The sequence below is a fragment of the Gadus chalcogrammus genome, unplaced genomic scaffold, assembly GCF_026213295.1.
Source record: "Gadus chalcogrammus isolate NIFS_2021 unplaced genomic scaffold, NIFS_Gcha_1.0 GACHA075, whole genome shotgun sequence".
NCBI classification, from domain to species: domain Eukaryota; kingdom Metazoa; phylum Chordata; class Actinopteri; order Gadiformes; family Gadidae; genus Gadus; species Gadus chalcogrammus.
The window spans coordinates 221,667-239,667 of NW_026613510.1; the positions used below are offsets into that span (position 1 = coordinate 221,667).

At 44.5% G+C, this 18,001-nt stretch overlaps 1 protein-coding gene across 1 annotated transcript in view; it reads left to right on the forward strand.

Moving 5' to 3' along the window:
• LOC130378403 (NLR family CARD domain-containing protein 3-like) overlaps positions 1–814 on the forward strand; it is a 220,460-nt gene extending 219,646 nt beyond the window's left edge. Inside the window, exon 18 of the mRNA XM_056585169.1 lies at positions 203–814. Within this exon, the coding sequence (XP_056441144.1) occupies positions 203–777 (575 nt within the window). The 3' untranslated portion in view covers positions 778–814. The remainder of the gene's footprint in view (positions 1–202) is intronic.
• The last annotated feature ends 17,187 nt before the right edge of the window (positions 815–18,001 follow it).

Consider the following 18,001-nt stretch of genomic DNA (forward strand, 5'->3'; position numbering starts at 1 on the left):
TATTCTCAACAATTTTAGGGAGGATCTTCCTCCCTCTCCTCAATGGAGAAGCCTCCACTGATGTATGTATGTGTTCATATTTATGTATATGTACATAGAGCGCAGGAGAACAGTACTAGTGATGATGATGATGATGATGATGATGATGATGATGATGATGATGAGGATGATCAGCAGCTCATCATGTCTGATTCTCCCTCAGATGCCTGTGAACTCACACTGGATCCCAACACGGCCCACAGACACCTCTCTCTGTCTGAGGACAACAGGAAGGTGACGCGGGTTGAAGAGGACCAGTCGTATCCGGATCACCCAGACAGATTTGACTCCCAGACCCAGGTGTTGGGTAGAGAGGCTCTGACTGGCCGCTGTTACTGGGAGGTAGAGTGGGGAGGATGGGTTGATATAGGAGTGACATACAGAGGAATCACAAGGAGAGGAGAGGGTGATGACAGCCTGCTTGGAGGGAACAACAAGTCCTGGAGTCTTTATTGTAATGATGGTCGTTACTCTGCCCGGTACAACGGTACAGGGACAGTCCTCCCTCTCCGCCCCGCTGGCTCCACCAGAGTAGGAGTGTATCTGGACCGGCCTGCTGGCACTCTGTCCTTCTACAGAGTGTCCCCAGGTGGAGGAGGATCCTCAGACACACTGACACACCTCCACACCTTCTGTTCCTCCTTCACCCAGGAGGACCTCCTCCCGGGGGTTAGGGTAGAGTGGTGGCGGACCCCAGGGGGGACATGGGGGTCCTCAGCGTCTCTGTGTCGGTTGTAGAAAAAAAAAAAACGGGCGCGGGGAGCAGGGGGGGCCCCCTCCGCCCCGCGCGCACACACACACACACATGTACACACACACACACACACACACACACACACACACACACACACACACACACACACACACACACACACACACACATACACAAAAAAAAACACACACACACACACACACACACACACACACACACACACACACACACACGTGCATACACACACACATATACACCTACATACTCAAACACACACACACACACACTGAGAGGACTGATGTCTGTCTCTGTGGCAGTTATAGTCTCTCCCACAAACACACACACACACACACACATAAACACACACACTTACACATACACACATGCACAAAAAACACACACACACAGACATACACAAAAAACACACACATACACAAAAAAAAAAACACACACAGACACACACTTACACACATACACACACATTGAGAGGACTGATGACTCAGTGTCTCTGTGGCAGTTATAGTCTCTCTCTCTCTCTCTCTCTCTCTCTCTCTCTCTCTCTCTCTCTCTCTCTCTCTCTCTCTCTCTTCTAGAAAGAATGGCATGATAAACCATGAAAAGGCTTTTAAGATATCCCATAGTAAGATAAGCTCTTTGAAATGTATATAAAATACCTTTTCATGGTTAATCTTTGTATATTTTCAGACTTCAACAGTTTTGGTCTTAAGGTCTCTTATATCATACTTGTTGTCATAATCCTGATTAACAACCTGATTTAAAGCAGATTCAATATTTTATTCATAATAACCAAGGTGTCTGTGGGATAATGTTGCAGGGGTTGAGAGAGGCAGCAGAGAGAGAGGTCATGTTTCCCGAAGCTCCGCTAGGCATTGGAAAAAACTACTTCATTCATCGATCAGATATACTTTATCTTATTTTATTTCATGATCATAATACCTAACAGTATATAGTTTGTTTCCGAGGTCCTCCATCGCTCGATTCAACAATACATTTTGGCACTTTTTACTCCCGGATCAGACCGCAGAAAAAGCCTTGGACTTTCCTATCGCCAACATGCCTCTGTACTCGGATATCTCAGGCACGGAGACTGGGAAATGCACAGACTGCACCAAACTGCAACAGACGGTGGCTTTATTTGAAACGAGATTAGCAGCATTAGAAAAATGCAAAGGACTCCTACAGGATACAGTGCCGATGGGTGAGTTTGCTGAGCTCACTCAGATACAGCAAGATGATCAAAGCTACACTGTATTCTTCCCGAAGCTGGACAAGAGAGAGTCAGTTCCAGCTGTATCTCATTGGCACAGAGTCGGCGCTAAGCCAAAGCAACATACCAAAGTGAATCAACAAGTTCACTCAACGCCAAATGCTAAACTACCCAAAGCTAAAGTTACATGTATCAGCCAGATTAGCCCGTCACTGAAATTAACCCTGCCACTGAAGAACCGGTTCCTGCCACTTCAAGAGTCCACGAATGCGCCTGCCACCCATGCACCCCTGAGCCCCGAGATGCGTCCGGACGGACAGTGCGGACAGAGACGGAACAAGAACCAGTCGCCATGGAGGCGAGCTGCGCATGCCTCGGCCACCTGTGCACCCCTGACCCCTGAAATGTGTCCGGACAGACGGTACGGACAGAGATGGAACAACCAGTCGCCACGGAGGCGGGCTGCGCATGTGTCTGCCACCGTCCAACAAGGGCCCATCTCAGAGAAAGCAGATGAACCAGACACTCTGATTATAGGAGACTCAACCATCAAGGATATAACCGGTAAGAAGATCAAAACATGCAACTTCCCTTATGGAATGGTTAGTGATATCAACTATAAACTAGCCAAAATCATATTGGAAAACCCCAAAATCTCACAGATTATTGTGCATGCAGGATTTAATGATATTCAAAGAGAACAATCAGAACTTCTGAAGAGGGATTACACTGATCTATTGGATACACTGGACAAAATCCACATTAAGTCATTCATCAGTGGACCCATACCAGCAGTTGACAGGGAAATAAACAGATTCAGTCGTCTACTTGCACTGAATACATGGCTTTCCAGAGTCTGCAATGAAAGAGGAAGGGGCTTTACTGAAAATTTCAACTTATTCTGGGGGCGAAAATATCTTTTCAGAGCAGATGGCCTGCACCCAAACAGGTTAGGCTCAAAACTGTTGAGGGACAATCTTCTCTTCTCGCTTTCCCAAAAATCTCCATGGTCTGACGCACAGGCCACAATCAGAGCACAGGTTGAGAAGAAGCGAGACTACAGCCTCCCCCACACATCTACTCTGCCACTATCTGACACACAGATGGCAGACAGCCTACAGGCCTTGAAGAGAGACAACAGCCCGCCCGACACCATCAATACTGTGCCTTCCCCCATTGCTGATGCTGGCTTGGCGAGGAACGGCCACCTCCCTCCTCTGCATTACAGACCAAAGACCTTGAAGAGAGACAACAGCCTGCCCGACACCATGGACACCGTGCCTTCCCCCATCGCTGATGCTGGCTTGGCGAGGAACGGCCACCCCCCTCCTCATCTCTCCCATAGCCACAACAACAACTCCAGCTCCACTGTCTCCTCCCTTTGCAATTTTCCAGCTGAATTTAAGAAACAGGAATATGTAGGCATCAAACTTGCATCTGTGTCAATGATAGCATCGCCAGGTCATTCCCACAGGCTGATAACACCAAAGCGGAGGGAGCCCCAGCCCCCCGCCCCCTGTACTGATAGTAGTCCTGAATATTACTGAGACAAAAAAGGGTTCAGCCGTAGACAAAGTATAAAGGACGTTTCGCATAATCTGCTGAACCCAAGGTTGCCTGTGTCAAAACATGGCAACTTTTGCATTCCTGCTGTAACAACTAAGAGAGTAAACAAAGGGAAACTTAGACACACTGCTAACCTCACAAATCTCATACATATTGCCTCCAAACCAAAAACAACCTTAAAGCCTATCAACAACACCATCAAGATGGGTCTACTTAATGTTAGGTCTCTTAATAACAAATCATTTTTAGTTAATGATTTTATTACCACCTCTAAACTGGATTTTCTGTTTTTAACTGAAACATGGCTGGAACAAAATAACAGTGCAACCGTTCTGATAGAGACAGCTCCTCCCAACTATAACTTTTTTGATGCATGTAGATCTGGAAAAAGAGGTGGAGGGGTTGCTGTTATATTTAAAAATGTTTTTCAGGGGAATCAGATGTTATTTGGTGATTTTCCATCATTCGAATACCTTTGTGCTGTATTGAAAAGCTCCCCCAGAGTTCTCCTATTAATTATTTACAGGCCACCCACATACTCTGCAAATTTTTTTCGATGAATTCACAGAATTATTGTCTAGCATCTCCACAGAATTTGACTGTCTAGTTATAACTGGTGACTTCAATTTTCATACTGATGATTTGAATGACAAGTGTGCAAAAAAACGTTTTACCATTTTGGACACATTTGAACTGTCCCAACATGTGAAAGAGACTACTCATTGTTAGGGGCACACTCTGGTTATCACAAAGGGCCTCAATGTTTCTGATCTCTCTGTGACTGATCCTTCCTTGTCTGGCCACTTTTGTGTTTTCTTTAATGTATCTTGTATTCCCGACATACAGACAAAATCAAAAACTGTCAAAAAACGGCATATCAATGAAGAATCTTATGTACTTTTTAGAAAGGCCATCTCCTTACTACCACCTCTCAACCCATGTTCTGCTGATGATCTTGTAGAAAACTTTAATTTGAAAATTTTGAAAGTCATGGATGTCATTGCACCTTATAAGGTTAAAACGATTTCTGGAAAGCAAAAGGCACCCTGGAGAAAAGCTGCTTCTGTAACAGCACAGAAAAAAGAATGCAGGAAGGTTGAACGCATCTGGCGTAAAACAAAACTTCATATTCACCATGATATCTACAAAGAGAGCCTCCGTGCCTACAATTCAGACTTAAAAAGTGCTAGAGAAACATTTTTCTCCAATATCATTAAAACCAATACTAATAATGCAAAAACCCTATTTGCAACTGTTGACAGACTGACCAACCCCCCAACACAAATTCCACCTGATCTCCATTCCACGCAGAAATGCAATGAGTTTGCAGCTTTTTATACTGATAAAATTGAAGGCATCAGACGCGCCATCAATATCTCCACTTCAAACAAAAATGTTGGACTACCACCCTGTTCAGGCAAAAGTAACGTGGCAGGGATGGCATGCTTTAATGTTATTGACTCTAAAACTCTTGTGGAAACTGTTACACAACTTAAGCCATCCACCTGTTGCCTTGATTCTTTACCTACCAACCTCTTTAAGAATGTTTTTGACTGCCTAGCAATAGACATATTGCAGATAGTTAACAACTCTCTCCAGTCAGGCAACTTCCCAAAAGCCCTGAAAACTGCAGTTATTAAACCCCTTTTAAAAAAGCGGAGCCTAGATACCTCTATTATTAACAACTACAGACCAATATCAAATCTACCCTTCATAAGTAAAATCATTGAGAAAGTTGTCCTCCAGCAACTTAATCACTTCCTGGCATCAACTGGTTGTTATGACACCTTCCAATCAGGATTTCGACACCTGCACAGCACTGAGACCGCCCTCATTAAAGTTGTAAACGACATCCGTCTTAACACAGACTCTGGCAAAACCTCAATACTAATGCTACTAGACCTCAGTGCTGCATTCGACACTGTAGACCATACAATACTTTTGGACAGGTTAGAAAACTGGGTGGGGCTTTCAGGCACAGTTTTAAATTGGTTCAGATCCTACCTACAAAATAGGAACTACTTTGTTTCCATTGGCGACTTTGTATCAGAATCAACCAACGTGATGTGTGGAGTCCCACAAGGTTCGATCTTAGGACCCTCTTTATTCAACATCTACATGCTCCCACTAGGGCAAATCATGCATAATAACAATATTGACCATCATTGCTATGCTGATGACACGCAAATCTATGTATCGCTATCACCTAATGACTATCGGCCCATAGATATGCTGTGCCAGTGCATTGAGCAAGTGAAAGACTGGATGTGCCGAAATTTCCTTCAGCTAAATGAGGATAAAACAGAGATAATTGTATTTGGTGCTAAAACGGAAAGGCTTAAAGTAACCCAACACCTTCACTCTCTGTCCCTGAAAACCTCAATCAAAGCCAGAAATCTAGGGGTTATCATGGATTCTGATTTACATTTCGAAAGTCACATCAAATCAGTTACAAAATCTGCATATTATCACCTTAAAAATGTAGCAAGACTTAGAGGGCTTATGTCCACCGAAGACTTACAAAAACGTGTACATGCCTTTATCACTAGTAAGCTTGATTACTGCAATGGTCTCCTTGCAGGTCTCCCAAAACAAACTCTAAGGAAGCTTCAGCTTGTTCAGAATGCTGCTGCTAGAGTTTTAACAAAGACCAAAAAATTTGAACATATTACACCAATTCTTAAATTGTTATATTGGCTTCCTGTAGGTCAGATAATTGATTTTAAAATCATGTTGCTAACCTATAAATCCCTACATGGTTTAGTCCCAAAATATTTAACTGATATGCTTCCACTACATAAGCCTTCTAGAACACTAAGATCTTCTGAGACCAATCTGTTAATTATCCCCAGAGTAAACACGAATCATGGGAAAGCAGGGTTTAGTTACTATGCAACAAATAGCTGGAATAAACTCCCGGAGATTTAAGACTTTCTGCTAAATCTTAAATACTTTACCTTTATTTTACTAAAATGCCTTTTTTAACTTTCCCTTTATTTTCTATTTTTACCAGAAAAATACATGATCTGATACCAAAGGGAAAGGTTGTATAAGGGTTAGAGTCCTGAGTTTGTTTGTCCTTTTGGTCTGGGCTAGAGTCCTAGAAGCTGGGTTAGAGTCCTAGAATAAGAATAGGGCCTTTGGTCTGGGCTAGAGTCCTAGAAGCTGGGTTAGAGTCCTAGAATATTGTTAAGGGTTAGAGTCCTGAGTATAAGGGTTAGAGTCCTGAGTTTGTTTGTATAAAGGTTAGAGTCCTGAGTTTGTATAAGGGTTAGAGTCCTGAGTTTGTGTCCAAGTTCTGTCTGGGTTAGAGTCCTAGAATCTGGATTGGAGTTCCAGAGAAAGGACCAAGTTCCTTTAGGTCGGGTTGTAGTCCCGACTCGGGTTCCAGAGAGACTGTTGATCTGATCTTACAGTTTTTTTCCATCGTTAACGAGCGCTTACCTATACTTAAAATACTTTTTCTAAACTCTTAACACAGACTTACACCTACAAAACACAATTGGCCAAATAGATCATTTTCTTCTCAAAAGCACATTTTGTTAACTATATACTAACTCTTCATTTCAAAATAGAAGACATCTTTCTCTGCACACACTAACTTTACCAAAACACTGGACATCTGACTCAAAATGAAATTATTCTTTCAAAGAATAACTCTTGTTTTCACTTCACAAGGAACATGCAGCCAATCAAAGTACACCAGGTTTCAAAATACTGGCTATTGTGGACATTACAAAAACTGCATAGACTTTTATGTTTCAGTTTTACAGGTATTTGCATGCAAAACATGCAATCCACTGTTTTTTACGCCAAATCTTTTGGTTGGGAACTGAACTGTATATCCACATGTAATGTTCACATTCAAAAGCATTCCAGTAAAAAGCGAATCAGTTTTTTCTTTACTGTTTACTACAGGAGGTATAGTAGAAATACTGTTTACAGTATGATACAACAGAAAACGTTTTACAGTATTGTTTAAAGTTAACAAAATATCCATGAACAAAAAAGCAACAGCAAAAAGCCCAGTAAAAAGGGAGAACTAAAAAAAAGCACAAAATTCCTTTATCTAATCCCTGCGATCTTCAGGGTTAGGCCACAAGTTTTCATCCACATCGCATCTGATGTTATCCAAGGCGATACACCTTGGATAAAACCGCTTGGAATGCCTGATCCACTCTTGACAATCATCAACTGTGATGTCCCTGCAGCCAGCATCCATGGCTTCAAGGAGGGAAAACTGGTCATGTGGCTGATGGTCATAGACTTTCCACCTCCATGTAGAAAATAACTCCTCTATGGGGTTGAGGAAAGGTGAATAGGGTGGAAGAAATAGACAAATCAGTCTTGGGTGGACCTCAAACCAGGCTGTAACTGCTTGTGAGTGATGGAAGGCCACGTTGTCCCAGGTGATAACGAAGGTCCTCCAGTTTTCACCCTCCTGATCCTGCTCTGGAACCAGGCGCTGGTGGAGATCATCGAGAAAAGCAAGGAGGCGCTCGGTGTTGTAAGGTCCAACCTGACATTTGTGGAGGAGTGATCCTGCATTTGAAATTGCCGCACACATAGTGATATTTGCCCCTCTCTGTCCAGGAACATCAACTGTGGCCCTTTTTCCAATGACATTTCTTCCACGTCGACGCCTTTTGGCCAGATTAAATCCTGCCTCATCCACGTATACAAATTCATGTGGGGCCTGGTTGGCCTCCAATTCCATAACTCTCTGAAACAAAATGTATGTAAATCATGCCATTATAGTACTATATACCATACAGTACTGTAACCTATTACTGAGTAGGTTACCTACTTGAAAAGTGCAAAGCTTATAGAACTGTACATTGAATTGAATATACACACTATACCTGGACATATTGTTGTCGTAGCACCTTGACTCGCTCACTGTTCCTCTCAAAGGGAACAGTGTAGAGCTGTTTCATCCGCACTCTGTGTTTGGACAATGTCCGCGTAATGGTTGCGAGGCTGATGCTATTGATATTGTGAAATATCTCTTGGTCCTCCAAAATTCTGCTTTGAATCTCATGCAGTTTAATTGCGTTATTTGCAACAACCATATCTACTATGGCAAGCTCTTGTTGATGATTAAGGAGCTTACCTCTTCCCCCAGAGGGAGGAAGACGTTGCATTCTTTTGAGGGACAAAAAAAATCAACATATGCATTACTGTATGGCCTCATTGACATGTCAAGTGAGAATAGAAACAATCCATGTAAAATGCAAACTTACCTGTTGGTTTGTTGAAAGATGCGTATAATTGACGCAACCGTTGACCGCCCCAAATTGGGCTGTACTCTTTCACCAGCCTCCCTTAGTGAAAGACCGTTGTTTATCACATGGTCAATGATAGTGGCACGAATTCCATCACTCACCACTGCCCTTGTAGCCCTTAGAATGCCACCACCACGCATTCTTATACCTCTACCTTGCCCTCTCCTTAGGCCTGCTCTTCTCCCTGGACCTGCTCCTCTCACTACTCCTGCTCCTCTCACTACTCCTGCTCCTCTCACTACTCCTGCTCCTCTCACTACTCCTGCTCTTCTCCCTGGACCTGCTCCTCTCACTACTCCTGCTCCTCTCACTACTCCTGCTCCTCTCACTTCTCCTGCTCCTCTCACTTCTCCTGCTCCTCTCACTACTCCTGCTCCTCTCACTACTCCTGCTCCTCTCACTACTCCTGCTCCTCTCACTTCTCCTGCTCCTCTCACTTCTCCTGCTCCTCTCACTACTCCTGCTCCTCTCACTACTCCTGCTCCTCTCACTTCTCCTGCTCCTCTCACTTCTCCTGCTCCTCTCACTACTCCTGCTCCTCTCACTACTCCTGCTCCTCTCACTACTCCTGCTCCTCTCACTTCTCCTGCTCCTCTCACTACTCCTGCTCCTCTCACTACTCCTGCTCCTCTCACTACTACACCTCTCACTGCTCCTCTCACTACTCCTGCTCCTCTCACTACTCCTGCTCCTCTCACTACTACACCTCTCACTGCTCCTCTCACTGGGCCTGCTCCTCTCACTACTCCTGCTCCTCTCACTACTACACCTCTCACTGCTCCTCTCACTGGGCCTGCTCTTCTCCCTGGGCCCCTTGCTCTAACTCTTCCTCGTCCAGACATCTTTTTCGGTTTCTGTTTCCAAAAACATCACTCCTCAAAGTTCTCCTTTTAGTAATGCCATTGATTCTAAGCCAGAGTGGAATCAGTTGTGGTTGACCCAATATACCCAACATACATCAGCTGTGTGTCAATTATTGAATTGTTTGTTTATTATCAGCTGAGATATATTGTTTTAGAACTGATATTACTGTATTACAGAAGCAGAGGTTTTTATACTGTGTCTAAGGTTTGGAATATTGTGTTTGCAATTGTGGGATGTTGTGTGTTAACATTTGTAAATAATACAAAAACAATCCATAATTTTGTTTGGAGGTATAGCTTGTCTGTTAAGAAAATGTAAGCATTATATAAATGTGTTCACTGACTGCATATTGTGTGAAAACAACATGAAATGTGTGAATGGTATGGCCACAAAGGACCGATGTTGTGCTAATCGTGTTTAGAGTTTTAAAAATGTGACTACTGTTTAGAAAAACGCTTGTTAGCGACTGGAAAAAACTGTAAATACATTGCACTTTCAATTTTACTTACTAAAAAGCCTGTTTAACTTTCAATTTAATTTTCTCTTAAATACATTGCATTTTCTATTTTACTAATTTCTTGCATATGTTTTCTTTTACTCATCTATTATTTTATTTTATTGTATGACAATGTTTATATGTGAAGCACTTTGAGTCTTGTGTATGAAAAGTGCTACATAAATAAAGTTGCCTTGCCTTGCCTTGCCATGTTGTAAATTACTTCAAACTGAGTCTTGATTTTTTGTTTTCTGTTGGGAACCAAGCGGCCGCAGAACATGTTCAGTTATTAAAGATATGTGCTCACCTGTTGATGATTTGTAAAGTCTGCTGCTTCTATTGTTTTAGTCCTTGTGTTTATTGTGTACATGTAAGGGACTATTTTTCTGTTGTATTTGTTAATGAAGCATAATTGCAATAAACTGGATCCAACTGAATGTTCTCGTGTGTTCAGCCGATGATTTTTGTTTTATTAGTGAATAATGCTTCCATAAGTGCCGTAATAATAATTTATTAATCAGAAATCCTCAGTCTCTCCTCTCCCCCTCTCCCTCCCTCTCTCTCTCTCTCTCTCTCTCTCACTCTCTCTCTCTCTCTCTCTCTCTCTCTCTCTCTCTCTCCCTCTCTCTCTCTCTCTCTCTCTCTTCCTTTCTCTCTCTCTCTCTCTCACTCTCTCTCTCTCTCTGTCTCTCTCTCTGTCTCTCTCTCTCTCTCTCTCTCTCTCTCTCTCTCTCTCTCTCTCTCTCTCTCTCTCTCTCCCTCTCTCTCTCTCTCTCTCTCTCTCTCTCTCTCTCTCTCTCTCTCTCTTCCTTTTCTCTCTCTCTCTCTCTCTCTCTCTCTCTCTGGTATAGCATGATAAACCATGAAAAGATTTTTAAGATCTCCCATAGTTAGAGAAGCATATTTATTATTTGAAATCTTTGTATAATTTCAGACATCACCAGTTTTGGTCTTAAGGGCTCTGATATCATCATTTTTATCATAATCCTGATTTAAGGCAGATTTTATATTTTATTCATAATAACCAAGAGGTCTATGGGATAATGTTGCATGTTGTAAATTACTTTAAACTGAATCTTGGACTCCCGGTCGGAACACCGTCAAGATGGTCGCATAGCGAGAGAGCTCCCGATTGAGCCAGAGCAATTAGAGAAATATCTCCATACAAACCAAAGAAATAATTCCGCAAAAAGTGTAGAGAAAGGGGAGAAGAAGTAATATCACCACTTTGAGCAGTAAACGTCGTCTGAAGACGGGGGTGAGAAAGACAGGCACAGCGACATCTAGCAGCTATCAGGGGTAAGCTAACGAAGCGACGTGGAGCAGTGTGGAGTAATGGCGGACACGGAACTGATCCTGCGAGAACTGAGAGAGTTTCGCCGAGAAAACAAAGAACAATAAACAATACAACAATAAAAGGGACAATAAAAGAAGAAATAGTTAAGGCGAATGCCAGATTGGACGAGGCGGAAGGGCGAATTGGGAGAGCAGAAGAGAGGATCCAAAACACCGAAGAAGTTATCACGGCTATGCTACAGCTGCACACCAAGCTGGAGGACAAGTTGCTGGATCTGGAAAGCCGCTCCAGACGCGAGAACATAAGGATCTATGGGGTGCCGGAGGGATCCGAGAAGGAATCAACCACAATGATCTCATTTGTGGAAAATCCGCCGCCACGCCGCCACGCTCCATTGTAATCAAGTGTCTAAGCTTTAAAACAAAAGACACATTACTCCGCAAAGCATGGCAGAAGAAGGGGTTTGCCAGCAAGAAAACCACATAAACCTGGACCACGACTACCCACCTCTAATACTCAAGAAACGAAGAGAATACACAGAGATACGCAAAGTGCTGAAGGAAAATAGAATCCAGTTCCAGACCCTCCCTGCCAGGCTGCGCGTGAGACACGAGGACGGGACCAAAACTTACGAGACCATGGAGGAGGCATCAGAGGACCTGCGGAGAAGAGGCTACACCGTGACAACCACCACACCTCCGGCGACGCTCATGGAGCAGGTGCAGCGGCTGACCTGGACGAGAGTGGATCGACGCGCAAGGAAGGGCACAGCCGGACGGGAGCTGGGATACAAGGAGAAGCTCCGAGCCTTCAGGAAATCATCACCGTCCCCCTCCGGCACCTAAAGGACTTAACCCACGGCCTGAGGACGTCGGAATAAACTGTGAAATCGGACACTATATCCGTAATTAGTGGTGGAGATCCACTGTTTAATAGACTTTTTTCACCTTACATTTTTTTTTTTTTCTCGCGATGCGACTGTTGCAGGTAAGGGCCTCTCCCTCCGAACTGAGGGAGACTTTTCCCTTCGAGCCTCCTCGGGAGGTTCAACAGGGTCAGGTTAACAGACCCCTACATAGGGAGTCACAAGGACAAATCGTATTCAGTTTGATGTTTATTAATGTGTTAATTATTCATTCCCTGCCGGTTCACGCGGGGAGGGGGAAGCGCACCAGGTTTTTGTTTGGGATGGAGGAGGGAATCACATAGATGCAAAACAGGTCTTTGAAAATAGCATCATTTAATATAAATGGTGTACTCAATCCAGAGGGGGAAAATCTTATCAAAATTAAAGAAAGATAAAATTCAAATAATTGTTCCTACAAGAGACACACCTCAGCGACTCAGAACATGCTAAACTGAATAAATCAGGATTTAAACATGTTTACTTCTCTTCACATGAATCGGGAAGGCGGAGAGGAGTGGCGACTCTGATATCCAATGCGGTAAACTATGAACACATATCAGAACATAAGGATAAGGAAGGCAGATTTGTTATGGTTATAGGAAGAATAGAAGGTGTTGTGATAAGTCTCCTTAACGTGTATGTTCCACCGGGCAGTGTCTGGTCCTTCTATAAACATATGGTTGATTTAATGACGACAAAAAGTCAAGGGATTCTAATAGGTGGTGGAGATTTTAACATTTGATTAAACCCGAAAATTGACTCTTCAAACGGGAAATCCGACGCAAAAAACATTAGCAGAAGATTAAATATTTGGATGCGTGAAGTGGGGATTGTTGACGTGTGGAGAGAGAAAAACCTGACAGGCCGAGACTACTCACATTACTCGCACGCTCACAATGTATACTCGCGCATCGATTACTTTTTATGCTTAAAGGAGATTTCTTTAGGGTGGATAACTGTGAAATAGGACCCAGTACTATTTCAGATCACGGTCCCATCTATATGTCAATTTATCTTAATAATAAGAAGAAATCTACGCTCTGGAGACTGAACTCAAGTATTCTGAACAACCCAATTATTAAAGATAAACTGAAAAGTGAAATTGAATTATATTTGGAAAATAATGATAATGAGGAAGTGACCCCACCCATTCTCTGGGATGCATTAAAAGCAGTGTTGAGGGGCAAAATAATAGCCATCTCCTCATATGAGAAGAAAATTAGGGAGCGAAAACTAAAAAAATTAGAAGAGGACTTGAAAAGTCTAAAGAGAGAACATGCAAAGTACCTCAAAGATGACAACAAATGTAAGATTATAAAATTAAAAAAAGAAATAGATTAAATAAATACTCAGGAAATTCAAAAAAAGCTCCTTTTTACAAAGCAACAATACTATGAGACAGGTGGGAAATCACTGAAACTTTTATCATATAGATTAAGAAAACAACAAGCAGACAGAACTATATATAAAATAAGAAACTCTGTAACGAAAGTAATAGAAACTAGTCAGGAGAAAATACAACAATGCTTCCAAGAATACTATAAAAAATTATATTCCCAACCACAGACAAGCAACGACAACCAAATCGATGCCTTCTTGTCCCAGGTAAACCTTCCAAAGATCACTGATGAACAAAATGGAAAATTAACAACTAAAATAACAAAAGAAGAAATTCAATTGGCAATCAGGAGGATGAAAGGGGGGAAGTCTCCAGGGACAGATGGTTTTCCCACAGAATGGTACAAAACAATGCAAGATCAACTAATCCCAACACTATTAAAAACATTCAACTGGGTTTTGGAAAACAAAAACATTCCCCCCTCATGGAGGGAGGCGGTGATTTCGACCATACCTAAAGAGGGGAAAGACAAATTGGAATGTGGGAATTACCGTCCTGTAAGTCTTTTAAACAACGACTATAAACTATTCACCTCATATTATCTAAGCGAATAGAATTGATACTACCGGTATTAATACATGAGGACCAGACTGGCTTTGTCAGGAAAAGACAGACCCAAGATAACATAAGGAAAACACTGCACGTTGTGAGACAAGTCACACAACAAAGACTGGAGGCGTTGATACTAAGTTTGGATGCAGAGAAAGCATTTGACTCAGTGAGGTGGTCTTTTTTATATAAAGTACTTTCAAAATTTGGCTTTCATACAACTATAATTGACACGATTGCAGCACTATATGGCGGACCAACTGTTAGAGTCAAAATCAATGGAGATTTGTCCAACTCGTTCATTCTGGAAAGAGGAACAAGACAGGGGTGTTGTGCGTCACCGCTCCTCTTTGCCTTGTTTGTAGAACCCATAAGTCAGCTAATTAGGCAGAGAACTGATATAAAGGGGGTACCGATGGCATCCGGGGAGCAAAAACTGGCCCTATTTGCAGACGATTTATTGATAAGTATAACACAACCTACTCAGACACTCCCAAAATTGATGAAATTGCTAGAGGAATTTGGTTCAATCTCAGGTTACAAAATTAATGTTAATAAAACTCAAATATTAACATTTAATTATGACCCTCCAGTTTCAATTAAGACCATATACAACTGGAATTGGGAGGCTGAGTCCATTAAATATTTGGGTGTCTCATTACCTAGGGACTTCACAAGGTTATATAACATCAACTACGATCCCTTAAATTCAAAGATAAAAACTGATATACAAAGATGGAACGTTATTCCCTTTTTGAGTTTAAGCTCCCGGATAGAATCAATCAGGATGAATATTCTCCCACGGATGCTGTATCTTTTTATGTATTTTCAGACATAAGGTCTTCAGGTCTATTATACACTACGTTCTGTCATAATCCTAACAAGGAACCTGATTGAAAGAACAAGAGGTCTATGGGATAATGTTGCATGTTGTAAATGACTTTAAACTGAATCTTGGTTCCTTGGGTTCTCTTGGGAACCAAACTGCAGCAGAACAGGTTCAGTTATTAAAGATACGTTCACACCTGTTTATCATTTGTAATGTCTGCTTCTTCTATGATTTTAGTCCTTGTATTTATTGTGCACATGTAAGGGACTATTTTTCTGTTATATTTGTTAATGAAGAATAATTGCAATAAACAACTCAGTGGATCCAACTGAAGGTTCTCGTGTGTTCAGCCAATGGTTCTTCCCCTTTCTTCAGTTTAACTCTTTCAAGCTGAGCAGATGTTTCTCCAGATCTTTCTGTTGGTTATCCTAGCAGTACACCTGGAATGTCCCTCCAGCCCCTTGGGTCCCAGCAGCACTCTGAGGGGTCATGACCCCTGACCTGGACCCAGTCTTCAGTCCCAGGTCTCTGAGGGGTCCTGCTCCCTGACCTGGACCCAGTCTTCAGTCCCAGGTCTCTAAGGGGTCCTGCCCCCTGACCTGGACCCAGTCTTCAGTCCCAGGTCTCTGAGGGGTCCTGCCCCCTGACCTGGACCCAGTCTTCAGTCCCAGGTCTCTAAGGGGTCCTGCCCCCTTACCTGGACCCAGTCTTCAGTCCCAGGTCTCTGAGGGGTCCTGCCCCCTGACCTGGACCCAGTCTTCAGTCCCAGGTCTCTGAGGGGTCCTGACCTGGGCCCAGTCTACAGTCCCAGGTCTCTGAGGGGTCCTGACCTGGACCCAGTCTTCAGTCCCAGGTCTCTAAGGGGTCCTGCTCCCTGACCTGGACCCAGTCTTCAGTCACAGCTCTCTAAGGGGTCCTGCCCCCTGACCTGGACCCAGTCTTCAGTCCCAGGTCTCTAAGGGGTCCTACTCCCTGACCTGGACCCAGTCTTCACTCCCAGGTCTCTAAGGGGTCCTGCCCCCTGACCTGGACCCAGTCTTCAGTCCCAGGTCTCTAAGGGGTCCTGCCCCCTGACCTGGGCCCAGTCTTCAGTCCCAGCTCTCTAAGGGGTCCTGCCCCCTGACCTGGGCCCAGTCTTCAGTCCCAGGTCTCTGAGGGGTCCTGCCCCCTGACCTGGACCCAGTCTTCAGTCCCAGGTCTCTGAGGGGTCCTGCCCCCTGACCTGGGCCCAGTCTTCAGTCCCAGCTCACTAAGGGGTCCTGCCCCCTGACCTGGACCCAGTCTTCAGTCCCAGGTCTCTAAGGGGTCCTGCTCCCTGACCTGGACCCAGTCTTCAGTCCCAGGTCTCTAAGGGGTCCTGCCCCCTGACCTGGACCCAGTCTTCAGTCCCAGGTCTCTGAGGGGTCCTGACCTGGACCCAGTCTTCAGTCCCAGGTCTCTAAGGGGTCCTGCCCCCTGACCTGGACCCAGTCTTCAGTCCCAGCTCTCTAAGGGGTCCTACCCCCTGACGTGGGCCCAGTCTTCAGTCCCAGGTCTCTGAGGGGTCCTGCCCCCTGACCTGGACCCAGTCTTCAGTCCCAGGTCTCTAAGGGGTCCTGCTCCCTGACCTGGACCCAGTCTTCAGTCCCAGCTCTCTAAGGGGTCCTGCCCCCTGACCTGGGCCCAGTCTTCAGTCCCAGGTCTCTAAGGGGTCCTACCCCCTGACCTGGACCCAGTCTTCAGTCCCAGGTCTCTGAGGGGTCCTGCCCCCTGACCTGGGCCCAGTCTTCAGTCCCAGGTCTCTGAGGGGTCCTGCTCCCTGACCTGGACCCAGTCTTCAGTCCCAGCTCTCTAAGGGGTCCTGCCCCCTGACCTGGGCCCAGTCTTCAGTCCCAGGTCTCTAAGGGGTCCTGCCCCCTGACTTGGGCCCAGTCTTCAGTCCCAGGTCTCTAAGGGGTCCTGCCCCCTGACCTGGGCCCAGTCTTCAGTCCCCGGCTGGCTCTTCCTCAACTCACTGGTTGTCATGGTCCGTCCCTGGTTTTCCCATTCCCCTGCCTGCCACCCTGATCCCTCCTAATTAACCCAACTCACTGGTTGTCATGGTCCGTCCCTGGTTTTCCCATTCCCCTGCCTGCCACCCTGATCCCTCCTAATTAACCCAACTCACTGGTTGTCATGGTCCGTCCCTGGTTTTCCCATTCCCCTGCCTGCCACCCTGATCCCTCCTAATTAACCCAACTCACTGGTTGTCATGGTCCGTCCCTGGTTTTCCCATTCCCCTGCCTGCCACCCTGATCCCTCCTAATTAACCCAACCACCTCCACCTGTGCTCCCCCTATATCAGTCCTCTCCTCCCAATCACCTCTGTCTGCCGACTACCCTCTGCCTGTCGACCCGGTCCCTAAATGAAGCCTTGTACCTATCCTGCGCTAGTCGTCTGTCTGTGCACTTGGGTTCTGCTTCACGCCCCCATTACACTGGTGGCTTGGGGTACAATTAGCTCCGCCTCTGGAGACATTTCCTCCAACGCGTCACAACACACAACAGTGGAGTCTCCATCACCTCTTCATCAGTGTGTGGAGAGAGGATATTACCACAAACACAACAGTGGAGTCTCCATCACCTTTTCATCAGTTTGTATAGGGAGGATGTGACCACACACACAACAGTGGAGTCTCCATCACCTCTTCATCAGTTTGTGGAGAGAGGATATTACCACACACACAACAGTGGAGTCTCCATCACCTCTTCATCAGTGTGTGGAGGGAGGATATGACCACACACACAACAGTGGAGTCTCCATCACCTCTTCATCAGTGTGTGGAGGGAGGATATGACCACACACACAACA